General features: G+C 39.0%; 1 protein-coding gene across 6 annotated transcripts in view; it reads left to right on the top strand.

The window, feature by feature from the left end:
* Nucleotides 1-21617, top strand: part of ADAM23 (ADAM metallopeptidase domain 23) — a 195440-nt gene that overhangs the window by 86626 nt on the left and 87197 nt on the right. For all 6 annotated transcript variants that reach the window (XM_061148919.1, XM_061148922.1, XM_061148921.1 and 3 more), the window contains 2 exons: nt 10774-10837; nt 21004-21086. In XM_061148919.1, coding sequence (XP_061004902.1) covers nt 10774-10837; nt 21004-21086 — 147 coding nt within the window. The remainder of the gene's footprint in view (nt 1-10773; nt 10838-21003; nt 21087-21617) is intronic.

Raw genomic sequence — 21617 nt, 5'->3', positions numbered from 1 at the left:
CACCTTGAGGGTGGGGATTGCATTTTGTTTCTTTTCCTGTCCTCACCCCAGCCTCCTTGTGTTCAGGCATTGTTGATCGCACCAAGTTGAGGGGACAGAAGTAGCCAGACCTAGCCACTGCCCCCAGCCTGGTTGGTGGTAATTGTCATCGCCTGTAACTCTTTTCTTTACCTGTGCTTGAAATTGGTCACTTATTAATTAGTTAATTAATTAATCCTCTTCCTGAAGAGCTGTGTTTCCCTTCCTTTAAGAAAATGTAACTTGTGGTTTCTCAAAGAAAATGTATATTCATTGTAAAACTTTAGGAATTATGGGTAAGGAAAGAAAGAAAATAAAAACCTTTGAAAATTCTACAGGAAGCAAGCCTACAATTATATTTGTGTATCTTTGCAGATTTTTTTCTGTATGTGAATATACACATACAGACATCCTTTTAAAAAGTTACTGAACATAATATCATAGTATTTTCTCGTTAGCTTTTTTTGATGTGGTATTGTGAGCCTCTTTCCCATGTTTTCAAGCATCTGTAAATACATATCTTTTAAAATTTAGTTTTTATTAAAAAAATTTTTTTTCAAAAAAACAAAGTTTTTTTTCTTATTTTTGGCTGCTCTGGGTCTTCATTGTGGCACGCAGCCTTTTCCTAGTTTTAGCCACACTCGGGGGCTTCTCTAGTTGTGGAGTACCAGCTCTAGAGCACGTAGGCTTAGTTGCCCTGCCACATGTGGGATCTTAGTTCCCTGACCGAGGAATTGAACCTGAATCCCCTGCATTGGAAGGCAGGTTCTTAACCACTGTATCACCGGCAAAGACCCCTGTAGAAACACATTTAAACCTATTCGCATTTACGTCATCTGCAGAGAAGAGCTCCATGTGTATCTGTGTGTTTGTTTTTGTCTAGTAATTTCCTCAGGAAACCTTTGTAAGTAGCACTTAAAAGATTATAAAAACTTACAGATTTGAGGTGAAAATGCTTTCAGGACTTTTAACGGCTGTGGATGGGTCGCCCCCTGTGTGCTCACTTGTGTGTCCAACACTTTGTGGCCCCGTGGACTGCAGCCCGCCAGGCTTCTCTGTTCATGGGACCTTCCAGGCAAGAAGACTGGGGTGGGTTGCTGTTTCCTTCTCCAGAGGATCTTCTGACCCAGGGATCGAACCCATGTCTCCTACATTTGCAGGAGAGTCACCTGGCAAGTTCAAGTTGCCCCCTAGCAAAGCATATGAATTCATGTTCCCAACAGTACTAAAGTGCCAATTCTGCTCCAAATCTACCTCCTATTACTCATTTTTTATTTTCTAAACTGATGGGAGAAAATGGTCTCTTACAGCTCTTTTGATTTACAGGTGTTTTATTATTAATACAATGGTAGATTTGTATGTAATTCATCACCGTTAGCATTTGCTTTCTTTTTTCTGTGGATTGCATTTCATACATAATATTTTGTGTATCATCTGCCCATGTCATTTGCCTTCTTTTTGTTGGGTTGTTTGTTTTTGTTTTGGCTCCTTAAAAAATAGCAGCTGTTCGTTTTTCATGTACTTATTTTTTCTCAGTTTGCCTTGACATTGTTTATGATATTTTAAAATTTAACTTGTGGAAATTAAAAAAAATATATAGTCTTATCTGTTATTAAAGTTACTTCTGAGTTTAAGATCATGCACAAAGTGATCTCTTCTTCCTAGCATTCGGTTAGATTTTCTATAGTAAATTGATTTTAAGACATACATACCTTTAATGTTTATATTATTATTTGGTGTAAGATCTACTATAGGGATCTAATTTTCCCAAAAAGTTTAGTCAGTTGTTCCATACCTATTTATTCTTTATTGATTTTCTTCTTTACCAATTTAAAATGTCCTTATTTTCATGTTTTACATCTTTTATATGATGTACTTTTATACTTTCTGTTTGTCCTTTGGAGTGTCCATCTAATGAGGCCAGTGCTCTGTATTTCATTTACTGTTGTAGTAATGTAAGGTCCTATTGTTATCCCTCTTTTGAAAACAAATGGGTTGTCATAAACATTTATTCTTTAAAATATAAACTTTAAAATACTTTTGTCAAGTTAAACAAACTTTCTGAGATTTTGTTTGGAATTACATTAAAGGTATAGAGTACATGTTCATCTATACATGTGTGTAAATATTCACATCCATAATACATATATAACATTTGTTGCCACTGTTACTGTTGTTAGTAGAAACTTTTCCCCTGGATTATTTCTAGGTTATTTTTGCTTGTGCACATAGAATTGTATTTTGTTTTTGCACGTATATCTTATAACTGGCTCTCTTACGTAGCTCTTACTATTTCTGGTAGTTTTTCCATTCGTTTCCTTTTTATCTTTTTGACTATTTCAGGCATACCTGGGAAGAATGGACACTGTATGAACAAATGTAAAGTTTATCCCTATAAACTGAAAAATAAAAGAAGTAGGGAGATCTTGTCCTGGGAGATGACAAAAACTGGAGTTGGAAGGTAGTTTTTTCTTCTAGACAAAGTTCCAAGAAGGCAAGACTGATAATGGATCTATGTCTATTTCTGTAAAGTTTCACTGCACGTGAAGCCTGGTTTGATAGTTTTATAAAGAAATATTGGGCAGGTCAGAAAAGAACCCGAATTAGCAATATTCAGCAAACTATAGTATTCATTATCAATTTTGAAAATGGTACACCAAAGCATTTCAGTTATGTATAACTGTGTTCAAAAGATATGCTATCTTTATTTGGATTCAGTTTTCCTTATGTTTAAAATTGTTCTTGTTTCATGACATATTGGGGTAAAACCACTTGTGTGAAAGTAACTGCAGTTCTGTCATAGAGGAATCTCAGAATTACTGATATACTTACAGAGATAGTGGCAGCCACACTAAGAATGTGTTAACTCCCTCAAATGATGTGGCTTAAAAGTTAGGGAGGAGAAATTAAGCATCTTTCATTCTTATATGTGGTCTTCCCTTGTGGCTCAGCTGGTAAAGAATCTGCCTGCAATGTGGGAGACCTGGGTTCGATCCCTGGGTTGGAAAGATCCTGTGGAGAAGGGAACAGCTACCCACTCCACTGTTTTGGCCTGGAGAATTCCATGGACTATATAGTCCTTGGGGAGTCAGACATGACTGAGTGACTTTCACTTTCACTTTCATTCTTGGGTAATTAAAAATGTCTCTATTGATTGATGCTACCTCCCCTGAGAACTCAATTGAAGGATAATTACTTTACAATATTATGTTGATTTCTGCCATATATCAACATGAATCAGCTGTATATATATATATATATATATATATATATGTGTGTGTGTGTGTGTGTGTGTGTGTGTGTGTGTCCCCTCCATCCTGAACCTCCCGCTCATCTCCCACCCCATCCCACTCCTCCAGGTTGTCAGAGCACCGATTTGAGCTCCTTGAATCATATAGTAAATTCCCACTGGCTATCTATTTTACGTATGTTTACATTTCCATGCTCCTCTCTCCATTTGTCCAACCCTCTGCTTCCCTCACTGTTTACACAAGTCTCTTCTCTCTGTCTGCGTCTCCATTGCTGCCCTGCACACAGGTTCATCAGTACTGTCTTTCTAGATTCCATATATATGCTTTAGTATGTGATATTTGTTTTTCTCTTTCTGACTTACTTCACTCTGTGTAATAGGCTTAGGTTCATCCACCTCATTAGAACTGACTCAAAGGCATTCCTTTTTATGGCTCCTCAGAGGAGAACTCTTAATTGACTCCTTTTATCAGCTGATCAGGCCAGCTTGCATGGGGGTTCTCAGCTTTTACATCACCTCAGGTTTATCCCTTACTTCTCTGCTAACTCCTCTTCTCTCTACTGCCTTATCTATTAACTTAAAAGGTTTTAACTTTCCTACTCTTATTGTGTTGACCAAAAAGTTAGTTACAGAAAAACTCAAATGAACTTTTTGGACAACCTAGTATTTTATATGATGTTCTTAACTGTATTATGGTGCACCGGCCATCGCTTATGAATGCCTACACATTAAGGTACTGAAGCCTCTCCTGCGGTTCAGGAACTCATTGAATTCCTGTGGTGACCCTCAGAGAAGCTCACATCTCTATGACTTGCTTGTACTAGGACTGGTCTCCGCCTCCGGCTCCAATCCTATGAAATATGCCCACATTCTTCAGCCCTGGCCTAGCATGCCATCACTGTTTGACTTAACACCAAGCCTCAATTCAACCTGTAATTACCTTCACCCACTTAACATATCATTTCTATGCTCTTAAATCGAAACTTCTCCATGTCTACAATCTTTGAACACAGCTTTAAAATTCTCACTGTATTGTTTACACTCAAAGGAGTATATAGTTTCTAGCTGAAATAACTTTTGGTATTAAAAATTATTTCAGTTGGGTTGAGTCTAACTTTTTCTTAAAACTTGAGAAAAGTGGTGGTTGAAGAATCTTCTTACCTTTTAACTTTGTTGTTTTTAAAATGGAAAGCACCATGAGAATAATAGTAAATTTACAAGCTTCCACTTGTATGAATGTACTAAGTTTAAAGTCTGTATCTCTCCTCATTACAACTTAGAGTAATGATTTCATGAATTAAAAGTTAGGTGTATAAAAGGAAAAAAGTGAAACTTCTGATGGAAAGAGGGAGCAGGCATGGTGCTTCGTTGTCCAATACTGTTCTCCATGATGCCCCATGAAGTTGAGCCTCTCCATAGTGCTCAGCGTTTATTGTTATCAAATAAATGAATGTGTTATTGACCTGGGTCCTTGGACTTTTTCATCAGTAGAAATTGATAAAAGGGCAGATGAGAATTCCAGGCAAAGCTTTATTGAAACTTGTGCTGTAGCATGAGAGAGCAAAAACAAGTAACAGGTACTCCTGCTTGCTCTCCAAGGAGGGCAGGCTGATTCCTCAAATAGGGTGAGGGGAGGGTGCACCAGTGAGTGGGTGGGGCTGGAGGGGTAGCTTCGGAGGTCTGCCCAACCCCTTGCTGATGCTGCATGCAGGGATCACGTGCAGTACCTTGCTTTTGCTCGCGACACCTCCGTAATGGTAGTTGGTTTGTGGCCTTTTTGTATGTTAGTGCTCATAATTGCTCCCACTGCAGCAGGCATGTAGTTATTTTTCGTCTCTTATGGTTTCTTGTATTTTGTTGTCCAGGTGCAAATTGCAAGCACCCTGGAAAAGGGTCCCAGGTCCCAGCCTACTTCAAGTGTGAGACCTGGTGGGGTGAAGGGCAGACCTCTAGGGTGAATCTCTTAGGAGCCATGTAGGATGCTCAGGGACCTAATACTGAGGAGTTAAATGTTGTCAAACAGAAGATAATCAGATGAGTAAATTTTCATTATGAAAATGGGCATCAGTGACACTCCTTTCTTTTTTAGACATAATCTTTCACTGTTCACGCAAATATTGACCTCTATTCCAGTCCCAGTTTGAAAACATATGGACGTAATTTACATATTTTACCACTGAGAATGGAATTAGGGTATTAGTGATACTGTTTCTTTAAGAGCAAAGACATTGAGTGGCAAGGAGCATGGCTGGTCAGGACCTGACAAGTCCAGTGTATTGCGGTGAATGTAGATTCACAACTTTCTGGTTTCTGCATCTCAAACTGCTCATTCCCCTCTCACGTACTTCCTGACGTCAAGCGCTGAGAGAGAGAGATCCTAAGTCTGTTCAAAAAAGTGACCATGTAAAACCCAGAAGCAGCTGGAGAAGGAGACATATTCACAGTCTACTGGCTTAATAACATCTCAGCTTTGGGGTATTTTTCACCTCATAGACTAGCCTAACCTTCTCTGTAGAACCTAATGTGTGTACCTTAAATTTGACCCTTAGGTAGAGTGTATGTCCCCATTTTTCCAGGGCAGTCCTTCCTGGTTTATGTCTGTTGTCCTGGAATAATTATTAATATGCCTCTTTCTGTATCCTGATTTGGATGATAAATCATATGGCCAGCCAGTGCTTCAGCCTTGGTGCTTGCTACTGTTCTAGACTTTTCCCCTAGCTCTTCTGGTGAAGGAATGCCCTATTGGCCTCACTTCCCTCCAAAAGAGATTGTTCTCAATTTCCTAATCAGAGGTGTAGACTGAGGGTTCATCTCATTAATTGCAGTGAATGCAGATTTCAGAACAGGAAGAGACTTTAGAGACTGGTAGTTTGACTACTTTTTAAAGGAAGTAAATGATCTTTAACTGATGTAGAACAAATGACTTTCTTGTGGTCCAATGTTTGTCTTTCCTAGTAGTCTTCCTTAGAGCGCAAGGGTCTTGTTTTCTACGTCATCTCTTTCTAAACAAATTAGTTTGCTTGATGAACCCACTCATAGCCTATCATGACCAGGATTGTCCAAAAGAAAGCATATGGTTCTTTCTTTAAAGTAAGGGATTCAACTTATTTTCCAAAGAAGTCATTCACTCTTCTTCATTAATGACTTTTCCAGGCTCTAGGGATTCTTAGTAAGTAACTTTTCCAGTTACTCAGATCCTTCCTTGGCTTTTCCATAATGAACCTCCATGGAGGAATGTAAGATACAAACTTTTGGAGTTTTGACCACCTGACTGTTCATATATCTTCTTTCATTAGACACACCATGTCAAACTCAAGGATGCCAACAAATATTTATATAGGCAAAACTTCTCTTTGTATGAATTTTCAATGTCTAGATCTTAATAGCAGTTCTCTTTGTATATTTGTTAATGATTCTGAAATTCTTTCAACATAAATTTCTAAAACTTTTTCTTGTGACACATGCTGGAATTAGGATCATTTTGAGCATGTTTCAATAATAAAGATGAAATCTGAGAATTAACAGTGTAATATTTTGTCTTTTACCCACAGTATGGTCTAATACAAGTTGAGTGACTTTCCTAAGAAGCTCTTCTCCAAATCAAATGTAGGAACCTAGACTGCATCCACCTTGTAGCTATGCCATCTGGGACATATGACTTCCAGGATTCCAGGGAAGAGAGAGCTCTGATAGTCATGCCTGGATTTTAATGTTCAAACTGGAAGAGTGGACATCACTTCCACCCATATCTCTTGAGCCTAAATTCAATCTCTTGATCCCATCCTAAATGCTGGGAAAGCTATGAAGTGTAGTCTTACCATGCCAGGAAGAGAAAGACAAAATGCGATTGGGTGGATACTCCGAATTATTTCTGCCAGTCTCCTCCTTCATTGCTATAACTCTTGGTTCATCGCCATGTTTAAATAGCCTTGCTCTTGGAGTTCAGCGTCTTCAAGGTGCTTACATTTGTTCTTCATATGTTGAATAAAATCATATTGTCTGACTTTAGAGTTCAGGTTCTCTTCACTACCTTTGTGCAGATTCACCATGAAGGTGCTGAGTGAGAGGATTCCATAACAGTATCAAAAGAGAATTTCCTTATTCCAGTTCTTCCACTCTCTTCCTTCTTGCTTTGAACTTCCACCCTACATTTATCCCTTTACTTCCAAAGGCCATCTCTCTTTCACCAGATAACCTGCATGAGAAGCACTATAGTAACTGGGGTGTATAGCTTTTCTGTAACTTAAATGCCTAGAAAAAAGATGTTTATTTCAGAATTTAAAATGTTCAGAAATTCCTTTTCATCAGTTCCCTCACATTATTAGATAACCAGAACCAAACGCCCAGTTGGCTGATCATCAAAGTAAAATGACAGTTTATACTTGGAACCATAATTGCTAAGTAGATCAGTATTAGCCTGTTAGAACATTCTGTTCCCGACAGGAAATTCTGCTAGGGAAACTGCAGAGGGGAGAGGTGGAGGAAAGGCCTTGGAGAGCATCTGCAGGCAGAGATTGCCAGACAGTTTATCTTCAGGCTTACAGAGACAGATGACCTGCTCTTTCTTTGCAGGGTGTGGCTGGAGACAGGCCGCCACACCCCTAGCTGTTCAGTTCTGTTCCTCCAGTGTTACTTGCCCCTCACTGAAAAGTCTTGTTTCGAAATTACATTAAGACTTTTATAATGAGATTACATTTCAGTTGGCATTAATTCACCTTCAGGAAGATTACAAATGCCCTTTTAGGATAAGACGGCGAATCTCTTACATTTGTGCTGATTTGCTTAGTTTCGGTTTCGGAGAGTGGCATCCTTTATCCCACCTTCCCAGCACACGGTGTGGGCCTGGCGTGGAGTGTATGTTCGTAGATGTTTGCTCACTTAGCAAATGTTGGTTAGGCAGCTGCTGTGCGCCAGGCATCATGCCACGTGCTGGGGTCACTGTGATAAGTGAGAGAAACAGTTTTAAGGCAGGTATGGCTTTGGTCAGACAGGAGGGAAGGATGGTGCAAGTGAGGATGTGGTGCTATTTATAGGAGGCAGGAGAGGGGAGCGCCTTTGTCACAGGGAGCATGTGGTCTTATGTCTGTCTCTATCTGTCATAGGCGCCTAGAAAAGTGGCTATTTCTCTTCTTTAAGATTCTCACATGTGGGAGATAGTAGAAATAGGTATATCTGTGATGGGCAAAAGACCTTGAAAAGAAAGAAATACGATAAAGTGACCTTTATCATATTTGGTGGTTAGTGGTTAGAATGTTATGATCTGCTTTTGTAAATACAAGCAAAAGTAGGGGGTCTAAAATAGCCTTGTTTTCAACTGTTAGACGTGCTCCAGGGATGGTGTGGTTGAGAATTTTGAAAATAATGAATTACCTGTAGAGAGAGGTAATTAAAATGCAGTTAGTGCAGCCTCTCTGCCTCTCGGTGTTGTGGAAATATTCCTGAGAGATATGTTGTCATGAACAACCCTGCTTATGCACATTAACTGCTGACTTCATTAACTAGAACTGAAAGAAGTTTCTGCACCCTGCCAGGTTCTCCCAAGTACGGAGAGCTGAGAACTGCCATTGAAGAAAGTGAAAGTAAAAGTCACTCAGTCGTGTCCGACTCTTTGCGACCTAATTCTCCAGGCCAGGATACTGGAGTGGGTAGCCTTTCTTCCCAATCCAGGGATTGGACCCAGGTTTCCCACATTGCAGGCTGATTCGCACCAGCTGAGCCACAAGGGAAGCTCAAGAATACTGGAGTGAATAGTCTGTTCTTTCTCTAGTGGATCTTCCTGACCCAGGAATCGAACAGGGGTCTCCTGCATTGCAGGCGGATTCTTTACCAGCTGAACCACAAGGGAAGCCCCCGTCATTACATCTGCTATTACTGAGATTTTGAGAAGGGAATGAGTAGATGGTACTGTAAGTTAAGTTAGTTTCAAATGTAGAATTTTCAATAGACACACATTTGGTTAGTAATTTCAATAGAAAAACCTGTCCAGGATACAAGCATCTGCCTTATTTCTGTGTTGTAAAGATTGTCCTTCAGCTCACACCAAAAACCAGGCTGGACCAGACGCTCATGTGACTCCCACTTACTCTGTTGATTGGCTTCAAGCCTCCTCCAGACCCTCCACACTGGGTCATAGTAGAAGCACGTCAGGTGCAGCTCTAAAAATGATGCAAAATCCTTGAGTCCTCCCATCCTTTTGTTAAAGCAGCAGTGTCGAGATTTTCCCAACAAGAAAACCCACTGGTAGGAGAGTTATGGAGGACAGAATGTCAGAGCAGGCCTTCCTGAGACGTCATCTGCTCCAGCCTTTTTTCTTACAGAAGAAATGGAGACCTAAATATAGGTCACACCCTTGGCTCATCGTTGAACCCACTGTTGTCCTTCAGTTACTATTAGGACTAAGTGAGTTCTCCCCTGATAGTCCTTAGAGCAGTGGCTGGGATGTAGTGAGTACTCAGTCAATGTGAGTGATCTCTTGTTACCATTATTTCTAGTGGTACAGCTGAAACAGGAACCCAGATGCCCTAGCAGTTCTGTGCTCGTTTGGAGGCACATATTTTGTGTTTCCTACCTTGTATAAAGGGAAATGTGTTGGAGGAAGCTGAGTTAAAAATAGTGACAGCTGCAGTGCCCGTTACTGGGCATGTACTCAGCGCTGAGTTCTCGTATGGGTGGTTTCGTTTAATCCTGTTAGTGTCTATGCGATTCACACTCTTTTGTCTTCATGTGACTCATGTAAAGGCTGAGCTGGGAACCTTGCCCATGGTCACACTACTAGTAAGGACCTGGGCTAGGTTTTAAACCTCACTCTGACTTCAAAATCTATGTTCTTAACTATTATTTTATTCCAGGAGTTAGCAAACTGTGGACCGCAGGCCATATCTGGCATTTCTGGTTTTGTAATCCTCGAGTGAAGAATGTTTATTAAATTTCCAAATTGTTGCAAAAAATTAAAGAAAAAAATATTTCCTGATGAGTGAAAATTGTGTGAAATTCAGATTTCAGTGTCCATAAATGAGGTGCTATTGGAACACAACTGTACAGCCTGTAGTGACTTAGATGACAAAACAGCAGAATTGAATAGTGGTTATACAGATCCTGTGACTTGAAAAGCCTAAAACATTTTCTATCTGGTCTTTTCTCTGTACTCTTCCTCAATGATTGTTTTGAGTTTCCAGTTAGTTAGAGTGTAATTGTGAATTTTTATAGCGCTCATCTTCTCCTGTTACCTGCCTCTTTGTTCCATATTAACATATCAATCAAATGATGCGTGTGTGTATAAAGAGTTCATCTTTAAGTTATCTGTATTTTACCCTTTTTAACAGGGTGGAGGAGTGATTTGTTGCTGGATAACATTTGGCACTGTTGATGACATCTGTTCTGCCCTTACTGTGGACAGGAGCGCTTTGTAGTTTACATGGCTCTCACATCCGTTTATTGAGCTGGTTATTTTTAAAACCTCCAAGTATCTTAGATGTGGAAATCACTGTATTTTCTTTCCTTTGTAGTGGTTTGCTGTCTTCTGATTATGTGGAGATTCACTATGAAAATGGGAAACCACAGTACTCTAAGGTATGGTCAGCAGCATATGGACATCCTATAGTATAAATAGTCTTGTTCATAGAACGCTGTTCTTTGCACACTGCATTGTTTTGCTGTCTGTCTCACTAAAATCCTGTGGCCTCTTATAAAAGCTATTCTTTTTAAATTTGATATACATTTAGGAGAAATTTATTAAAATTTGCAAATGTTTGAGATAAGATTAAATGCCCCAGTCAATAAAGAAATGTTCATTGTTTTGGTTATACACACGATCTTATGTAAGATATCAAGACTTCTCCAGTTCCATGGCAGCCCCAGGCTCATGGTCAGAGAAACTGAATGATCAGACTGGAGGGGCTGTTAGAGGGACTGTTTAGTCCAAGGGACTTTGGTGCCCAAGGACAGAGGACAGATGGGGAAAGGAAGATGTAGGGAATCTTCTCCCTCTTAATCTTCACAATAGTTCTGTGATGTGGGTATTATTATTCCCATGGTGCAAAGAAAGACATGCAGGCAGAAAGAGGACAAATAAACCTTCTCATGGCCACCAAGCATTGTCATATCAGTGCAATTGGGTGCTTGATTTCCTTCATTGGAGATTAACTGTTCTTTTCATAGAGAATCAATAAGGAAAACTGGGTTTAGATTAAACAAGAGAGAGAGATTACTTGTATATAAGGAATACAGTTGATCTCCCCCAGTCAGGGTGAAAATTCCCTGAATGGCTGCATCCAGAGAGAGACTCTGAGTTGTAGGAAGGTTACGGAGCACCTCTGAGCATGAGGTGTGTCCGTGGATGCCTCAGGCATGGGATGCAAACAGAAAAACAAAACAAAGTGGGGAAACATGACTGGATTTGTTTCTTGATTGCTAATGAGCACTAGCACAAAAGTGTGGGCTTGCTGGGTTGTACAGTGTGGGGAACTGGGCTGGTGCATCTCATATCCTCTCCGTAGATATTTCTGGGTGGCCTGAACTAACTACTGCCCAAGGGTCATGGCATTTCTTAGGATTTATAATTGCCCACCTAACAGTGGGCACATTTGTAATTTGATGTATGTTCCAAACCTTTGAATTTTATGCCCCAGATTAAGAACTTTCATGTATTACCCTTACTAGACTGTCACTTCTCGCCTTAGGCTGCATCTTGGGGTGTTGTCGAATCTCCCTAAAAGTTAGTGTTGTGGAAAGTGAACAGAAATGCTAAATCAAGCTCGGGAACAGTGCTGCCTGGCATTTGTACAAACCAAAGCTTCTGTCAGCTGTGCCAGTGCTGTGAGCACTGCAGATGCTGAATCATGAGTCTGGAGAAGAGAAGATTGCAAGAGACCTTTACAGACTCAGCAAATGAGCCACCTTTGCAGGCCTCTGTAACCTGATCCAAATTTCTCACTAAGAAAGTTTTTTTTTTTCTTTTAAGGAAATGGAATAGCTAATTGGCCTCCAGAGGTCATTTGAGGTCCCAAATGGAGGTCCTATCATGGATTAGACATGTCGAATCTTGTATCAATTGTAACTGAAATTTAAAACAAAGAGTATTTTAGCACTGACAAAAGAAGTATTCATTGCAGTTTCATGTTCATTTCTTTTTTCTTATTTATGACCCATTTTCTCCAAACAGCTTGTATACCCAAACTACTTGCTTCATATCTAATGAATAAGTGGTAACAGTCTGTTTTTTATTTGTATGTATCTATATATATGGGCTTCTCAGGTGGCACTAGAGGTAAAGAACCCACCTGCCAATGCCAGGAGACATAAGAGATGAGGGTTTGATCCCTGGGTCAGGAAGATCCCCTGGAGAAGGGCACAGCAACCCACTCCAGTATCCTTCCCTGGAGAATCCCATGGACAGAGGAGCCTGGTATGCTACAGTCCATGGGGTTGCAAAGAGTCAGACACGACTGAAGTGACTTAGCTCACACCTATGCCTCTCACACTCCCAAACCCAAGTTGATATGGTATACGCTATCCTGTGGGAGAAATTTTTAAAAAAATATATACATATTTTATTTCATTAAACAATATAAAGCAAATTTTTAATGAAATATTTCAGATTAGAACATTTTTAACAAACATGGCAATGTTCTGTGCCAATTTGTACATGCTTTGAATTAATCTAAATTACATAATGATAAAAGATAAACCATTTAAGCATAAATGGATGAATGAAATAAATGTATATTTCACAAAAGAAAAATGCAAATGGCTGGTAAATTTTTTATAAGCAAATGCAAGTTAAAATAAGAATACAAATGGCATCTTTTAAAATGTTAAATTATCAAATTTCTTAAAAAAGTCATAATATCCAATAATAGTCACAATAATATAGGTGGGGGTATAAATTTGAGGAACATGTCTAGAAACAACTTGATTACAGTTGTCAGGAATCTGAAAAAAAAGTTCGAATCATACAAATGGATCTTGAGAACTTGTTTAGAGGTTTCGGTAAGGGAATACAACTATTTATATATCCGTGATGGAGGAATGGTCGTTCTTTCAACTTCCAGGAAAATGATATTAATATTGATGAAGGAATAAAGAAATATCCAGCTCCTCAGACCAGCAGAATACTGGGAATAACTTAGGCAATGAAAGCTACAACCAGATCATTTATATAATCCCTTTTGAGCTGTTCATTCTCCTTCTGAGAATCAAGTCCTAGGTAATAATCACAACTTATACCCATATATTTACTTGCAAAGTTTTGGTAATTTACAGTAGAACAGAGAAAATAAAATTTTTTTGTAGCCTAACAATATTATAAATATTTTAACATGCATTAAAATTTCTGCTAAACTTTTGTTTTTAAAAGGTGTATAATATTGTATCCAATTCATTTGCTATAAATTGTTTAATCCCACAATGATAAACATTTAAAATTGCTTCTAATATTTCACTGTACAAACAACTTTAAGTGCTGGTTCTTAGTCACTTAGTTGTGTCCGACTCTTTGTGACCCCATGTGACCCCATGGAGCCTGCCAGCTCCACTGTCCGTGCGGGTTCTCCAGGCAAGAAAACTGGAGTGGGTTGCCATAACTTTAAGTAAAACCCGTCTAAATATATTTTGTGTACTTCTTTAATAATTGCTTAAGGATTACTTTCAAGAATGGAATTTTCTGGGGTAAAGAGTTGGTACATTTTTAAGGCTTTTGCCACATATTCACAGTTTTTCTTTCTAAAATTTTGTATAAATTCATACTCCTACTATCGTTGCATATCTATTTTTAAAAGTGTGTCTTTAAAGTTCACATTGTGTTCCATGTTAAGAAAATCTTCATACCGAATACCAGAATAGAAAATTAGTATGTAAGAATGGCAAGTTAAATAAGCCTGTTTTTACACCTTGCAACCTTTCTTCCAAATATCTCAAATTATTTAGACAAAAGTACACACGTGCATGCATATACACACACACACAATTATTCATATGACTAGGGAGGAACAGAATCACTAATAGCTTACTTGACTTTAAAGTGAAATATAAATGTGGACATTTAAAATATTCTGGGAATTAGTTTCAAACAAAATGATGAGTCACACTTCAGAGATACTACATGTCTGCTGCTGCTGCTGCTAAGTCGCTTCAGTCGTGTCCGACTCTGTGTGACCCCATAGACGGCAGCCCACCAGGCTCCGCCGTCCCTGGGATTCTCCAGGCAAGAACACTGGAGTGGGTTGCCATTTCCTTCTCCAATGCATGAAAGTGAAAAGTGAAAGTGAAGTTGCTCAGTCAGGTCTGACTCTTCGAGACCCATGGACTGCAGCCTACCAGGCTCCTCTGTCCATGGGATTTTCCAGGCAAGAGTGCTGGAGTGGGGTGCCATTGCCTTCTCCGATACTACATGTCTAGGTGTTCCCATTTCATGACTACCAAGCTCCCACCTAGTTCCCACTTTTAACTAAGAAGAGGTTAATGTCTTATGCTTTTATTTTTGTTGAATTAAAGTGATTTAAAGGGGCTTCTTTCCTTGTGAAGTGAATATAGGAACTGAGAGGTCAACAAATTAAGTGGGCAGGATAGAATAGGTGCCAGGTATTAGTAAATGCATATGAAAGAACTTTGCTTCTGCACCAACAGTTCCTAGCATGATGCTTTGCACACAATATACAACAAAACAACTTTGTTGATTTGTTGGTCAACTTTATTGATGAACCTATTAACGTAAGTTATTTTTTAGTGTATCAGTTCTAAAGGAATTAGGCATCAATATAATGGTATAATAGTTCGTTTCCAATTTAGTATATTTCTATTAAATCCCTTTTAAGTGAACCATTCACTTTAAATGCTTGCTAATACCTTGGTTTCTCTTCTTATTAGAAGAACTACCAGCAGTGTAAGACTGAATGGATAGATAACAGTGGTTCTGTCCCCACCTCCGTTGTTACTCTTCATTTTTATTGGGTGGGGATAGTGTCCATTCCTAACGGTATTTTCTCACCCTGGCTTCTTCCTATTTCTTTGCTCACTCTTGCCCAGGGAAGAAAGAACGCTTTAACTGATGGGAAGGAACTGAGCATGTCTACATAGTCCCTTCCTCTTTTTTGGGAGGTGAGATTTACCTCCCTACAGGAAGAACACATTTTCTCTACTTCCCCATATTCTAAGTTGTTCAGTGGCAGCCTCTTTATTTTTGGCCACCCCACTTGGCATGCGGGATCTTAGTTCCCTGATCAGGGATAGAACTTGTGCCCCCTGCAGCGGAAGTGCGGAATCCTAACCACTGGACTGCCAGGGAAGTCCCACAATTCTATTTTAATATATTAAAACTCACTGAATCACAAAAAAGTGTCTCAAAAAATAAAAAATCTCTCAGGTAATGGGGGTTTATTTACCCACTCTTTCAACAAACATGAATCCTTTAGTCCTTTAAGATTGGCTTCTTCATGAACCTAACTGACAAGACCATTTTTATTCATTCATTAAACAGCTGTTGATTTCAGTCACTCTGATCTCATCATTGTTCTAGAAGCTGGATATGCAGTGGTGAACCTAGCAGATAAAAATCCTCCCCTTGTAGGTTCTATATTCTATTCTCATCTTGGTTCTTTTCTTTGTCATTTTAATCACGTTGCCCTCCTAGAATTTTTTTTTGTGTGTGCGCTTTCCTTATCAACTTATCACAATGGTCAAGCTCAAACTCACTTCTTCCATGAATGCTTCTTGGCAGAGAGGATTGTCATAGGCAATGGGCTTCTGTGGGCAAGGCTCTTGGCTGGGAGGTTAAAAAAAACACTCCTCAGGAAATCAAGAGAGCATCCCACATTGGCTCCCTACAAAGTTATTTTAAATCTGAATAGTATAACTTGTGTGAACTATTAAAAATGTATATAGCACTAAAATTTATGTAGTACAGCTATACATATAAACATATAAATTAGAACATGTAAATGTTTTGATACCCGGACATTTTTTCCCCTTGAGTTTAGCAAAGATAAATAACTGAACTGGTGTTGGGTTCTCAAGTTGTCCAATTCTCTGAAATATTTTTTTGTATCCTTATTTTGCATTATTCAAATTCGGGTATATGCATCCCATTTTAAGTCCCTTTGATAATGCAATAATGTCCATTTATTAGATTCTCCATTTTTGTTGAATATTAGTACCCAACAGTTTTTAATCTGAAAATGCTGGTGCCCATGGAGACACATATAGACTTGTGTCATGCATTGAATGAGGCCTTTCTGATTCTCCTGCCTGCCGTTTGCCTAGTTACAGGTCTGTGACCCCCTCATAGGTGGTGATCTCAAAGTCTCTGACCAGCGCTCTTGAACTGTCTGAGGCCTTCCTGATTGCAGAAAGCAACACTAGAGCCTGCAGATGTGGGATTCAGTTTAGCTTTGCTGTCTGCGGCAGAGCCTTTTAGCACTTTGTGACTCTCTCCCTATTTGTACACAGAGATGGCAGTTACTGTTAGGCAGCGAGGGTTTCCGATGGCTAGTACCTTGGATGGAGGCACCCCGGGAACTGACTGTCCAGTGTCTTCATTAACAATGCTCTCCCCCTGGAAGAGGCCTCTCTGACCTGACCTGCTCCTGTCATCCTGATACCCAAGAGAGAATACTTTTCAACGGGGATTTATTTAATATGAAATACCCGAAGATCTTACTTTGTGGTGACATTAACAAAATGCTACAAAATCTGGACAGTTGCCAAATAGTATTTTTCTGGTGATGCTTTCTCAAAAACTTGGTGTAAATCAAGCAATAAGGAAGTCAGAAAGTCTTCTAATACTACTAATATTAACACTAAATTAGGACTTGCCAAATTGTGTGTTGTGTTTAATATAACTACACAGGTTAGATATTAAAGCTTTCTTATGATGATAAACATCAGGGATTAGATGTTACTACAAGTCTCAAAGTCCAGGAAGTATGGTGATCCACATCCACATATACTGTGAACTGAACAGTTCCCTTCAGATGATATTCTGCCGTAATTAAAACAGGTACCAATGCCCTTTATGCTGAAAGAGCATCAGCTTTCAGTTTTCAGTGCAAGCAAATGAAACTGAAGTGTAAGAAAAGACTTGGAAATATTTTCTGGGAAAAAAGATTATTTGCAGGAAAATATAAAAAATAGAGCTTTTCTTAGAAAGGTCAAGTAAATATGACAGTATTTTCTGTGCACTTCTAACAGTCACTTGATTCAAGAGTGCTTTTTGGTGTGACACAGAGTGCTCTGTAACTGGTCCAATGGAATTTACAGTTTCCTGTGGTTGTTTTTAGAATCATGAGAAGAGTCTGCTATTTAATTACAGGGTATTAATGTGGATTCTCAAATTACTGAAATGTGTGGTAACCATTTGCCCCAACAAGTTCCAGAGTTGAATATGCAAATAGAATTTGACATAGTATATAAAGTCAATATTTGTGCAAGGGGTAGAGTTTGGAGAAGCAAAAGCAACACTTTACAAAATAGTAACAAGATTGTAATACCAATTTTAGAAACCAACATTGAAACTTTATATTACAGTTACTAAAAGGAAACAAACTAAGTTGATTGGGGAGTAGTCATTTGATAATTGGGTGCACCCTTTTACACACTTAAATATCGTCTGAGGCTATTGTAATACAGCTTAATAAGCAGTGATCAAGATGACTGATCAAGATGATTGATGATTTCATCAAAAAAAAAGTCAAAGTCAATATTCTATTTAAGAAATTTGGGATTAACATATCCCCACTGTATATATAAAATAATCAACAAGGACTTGCTGTATAGCACGGGGAACTCTACTCAATATGTGTGTGTGTTAGTCACTCAGTCGTGTCCGACTCTTTGTGATCCCATGGACTGTAGCCCACCAGGCTCCTCTGTCCATGGGATTTCCCAGGCAAGACTACTGGAATGGATAGCCATTCCCTTCTCCAGGGTATCTTCCCAACCCAGGGATTGAACCCAGGTCTCTTGAATTGCAGGCAGATTTTTTTATCATTTGAGCCACCAGGGAAATTACATTTCAATATTAAATTAAAAAAAATAGGAAACTTCTGGTTAGACAGTGTGGATTCCATGCTTGTATTTATCTCTAGTTCCTTATAGTGACAAACTCAAGTAACAGCTAAGGAATTGTAAAAAGGGTAGAAACCCATGGGGATTAAGAGAAGACAGCTAATAAGAGGTGTCCATAAGATGGCAGACGCTAGAAAGCAGATGGATTAAGAGTAATTGTCCTAGATTTGAGTTTTTCTTGCTCTGCTAAGTTCCATTGGGACAAAGCCAAGCAGAACCAAGCCAACTTGTGTTTCTTCACCCATAAAGTCCCAGGAATTGAAAGTACCAGAAAACAGAAAGATTGGTTGAAAGTCTACCTGGAGAAGGTACTAAATCTCTGATCTACTCCCTGCCCTGGAGAGCCATTCCTCTGCTTCAGTAGACGAGCTCAATTTGTAGAGAAAAATGGAAAGGAAGGGGCTTATCAGAGAAACAGTAGAAGTTTCCCAGAACTGAAGTGCATGCATTTTCTTTTTTTACTATTTTAATATATATTATTATTACCTGCACTGACACATGCTCAGATATGTTTCATGTGGAGTTGTAGGTTTTTATTTTATTTTATTTTATTATTATTATTTTTAAACAATTATTTTGTATTGAAGTATTGTTGATTAACAATGTTGTGTTAGTTTCAGGGTGTGCAGCAAAGTGATTCAGTTATAGATATACAGATACTCATTCTTTTCAGATTCTTTTTCCCATATAGGTTATTACAGAATATTGGGGAGAATGCATTTTCTTGATTCAAAAGTGCCCAGCACAATCAATAAGCAAAGTCTCCCCTTGAGGTACATCATGAGATTTTGTGAAAATGGGTATGAATAGAATTTCCTGCAATCTTCTTGAAAAGGGAAACATAGATTGTGTGGACAATGTTTAACATTAGAATAATTTTCAATTCTCAACATTAGAAGATTTAAGAGTGTGCACAATGCCCTTGAAATATTGAGAGAAAGTAATTATCAATCTAGAATTCTCTACCCACCCACATGATCTAGTGTGACAATAGAAATGGGGTTTTCAACTTTCAAATTTATCTTTCATAAATACCTTTTCAACAATTACCAGAGGATGTGTACCTCCAGGAAAGGGGGTCATGAATGTAGAAGACATAGGATCTAGGATTCAGTACAGAAAGAGGACAGAGGAGTTCCCAGAATGATGCTATAGACCAGTCCTGGGATGCAACCAGGCATCAGACCTAGCATGAGGGTGAAACAAGCGGGGTGTATCCAGGAACAAAATGGATTTGATAACTTACCTGCTATAATTGATCATAGGAGAAGAGTTGTAGATAATATTTTAGATAATAGGGTCTGTACCCATCTGAATACATGGAAAAGCAAAAAAGAAAAGTTCTCAAAAAATTTTAAAACAGAGCATGAAAGACAATGTCATCAGAGTGGCACAGCTGTGAACAATATTTGTGTAGTCATAATACAAACACTGTTATGACCAACCTAGATAGCAGAGACATTAAAAAGCAGAGACATTACTTTGCCAACAAAGGTCCGTCTGGTCAAGGCTATGGTTTTTCCAGTGGTCATGTATGGATGTGAGAGTTGGACTGTGAAGAAAGCTGAGCGCTGAAGAATTGATGCTTTTGAACTATGGTCTTGGAGAAGACTCTTGAGAGTCCCTTGGACTACAGGGAGATCCAACCAGTCCATCCTAAAGGAGATCAGTCCTGGGTGTGCATTGGAGGGACTGATGCTGAAGCTGAAACTCCAATACTTTGGCCACCTCATGCGAAGAGTTAACTCGTTGGAAAAGACCCTGATGCTGGGAGGGATTGGGGGCAGGAGGAGAAGGGGACGACAGAGGATGAGATGGCTGGATGGCATCACCGACTCGATAGGCATGAGTTTGAGTAAACTCCGGGAGTTGATGATGGACAGGGAGGCCTGGCGTGCTGCGATTCATGGGTTTGCAAAGAGCTGGACACGACTGAGTGACTGAACTGAACTGAACTGAATACAAACACTAAATATAATTTAACCAAAAGCTTCTGATATGTGTTAGACTGTATTGTGGGCAAGAAGAGTTTTCGAGATTCTATATAAGGAAGGTAATTTCTAAAGTGAAATAAATTAGGATATAACAGTATAAATATTCTATTCAGAAATACATAGGTAAACAGCAGAAGAAACAGCTGAAAGTGTTAAAAATAGTTGCTATGGAGGTGGTGAGAGAAAGTGCTAGGAAACTGCTGTGTGTGTGTGTTTTTAAATAGGTCTTGCAGTTACTATTTGCCTTTGGAAAGTAATTTCATACATTATTTCTAAAAAAAATTATCAACTGATTTTCAAAGGTCGGAAAGCAAATCACCAAGTCTTATATAGTTTTCTGTAAAAAATGATGATAAACACCACCTTTGGGGGAATCACCTCAGTTATGTAGAAGATTTTATTCCTTGACAATATCTGCTAAGTGTCTACTCCCTCACATGCTTAGGAAAGGTATAAAAGTTGTTCCAGCTGCATTAATGTCTTATTCCTGTTAAAGCCTTTTCTTCATTACCTCGTATATGCACCTGTATCTTATAGAAAAGTTGAAAAGTTGAGATTTCATAACAGCCTTGAGGCGTTTCTAGGATCATCTCTGCCTTTCTTTTGGCTTTACAGATGCATCCCAAAGAGAAAGAATCATGCTGCAGACAGCATAATTTAACATTAAAATCTTCTGTTTTACAGGGTGGAGAGCACTGTTACTACCATGGAAACATCAGAGGTGTCAAGGACTCAAGGGTGGCTCTGTCAACCTGCAACGGCCTTCAGTATGTGGGATCTCATAGCGAGAATCACCTTGCTTTCATCCGTTTCTTTCACCCTTTCCATCTTGTCTTTCATAGATATTTATTTTAGTGACTCTTCTGTACCAGTCCTGGGACAGAGACTGGATGTGGTGAACTAGGAGGGCATAGTCTCTGCTCTCTTAACACTTAAGAGTTCGCAGGTGATTTAGAGATTAAATAAATGATTATACAGATTGTTTTTTGATTGCCATTTTGGTGGGTACTGTGAAGGAGGAGGACAGGAACTTTGGGGGTGGCCGAACCTACCCCAGAAAGGTTTCCCAGAGGTATCTCCCAGAGGAACTGTCAGTCAGCTTAACCTAAGGATAAGGTGAAGGTGGCCAGGCAAGGGTGGTTTGAAAGAAGAGGAGCCCATGTTTCAGTTTTCAGGCAGGCTCTTAAAAAACATTTGTAGGTACCTTTTAGACTCAAACACAGTAGCGCTTTGTGGAAAAATCTGTTATGGCCATGTGAGGAAAAGGATCTTGAAAATCTTCCTTACACACTTTACAA

This window comes from Dama dama, chromosome 8 (assembly GCF_033118175.1).
Source record: "Dama dama isolate Ldn47 chromosome 8, ASM3311817v1, whole genome shotgun sequence".
In the NCBI taxonomy this organism is placed as follows: domain Eukaryota; kingdom Metazoa; phylum Chordata; class Mammalia; order Artiodactyla; family Cervidae; genus Dama; species Dama dama.
Note: the sequence above shows the minus strand (reverse complement) of the source record. Positions and strands in the feature narration are given on the sequence as shown.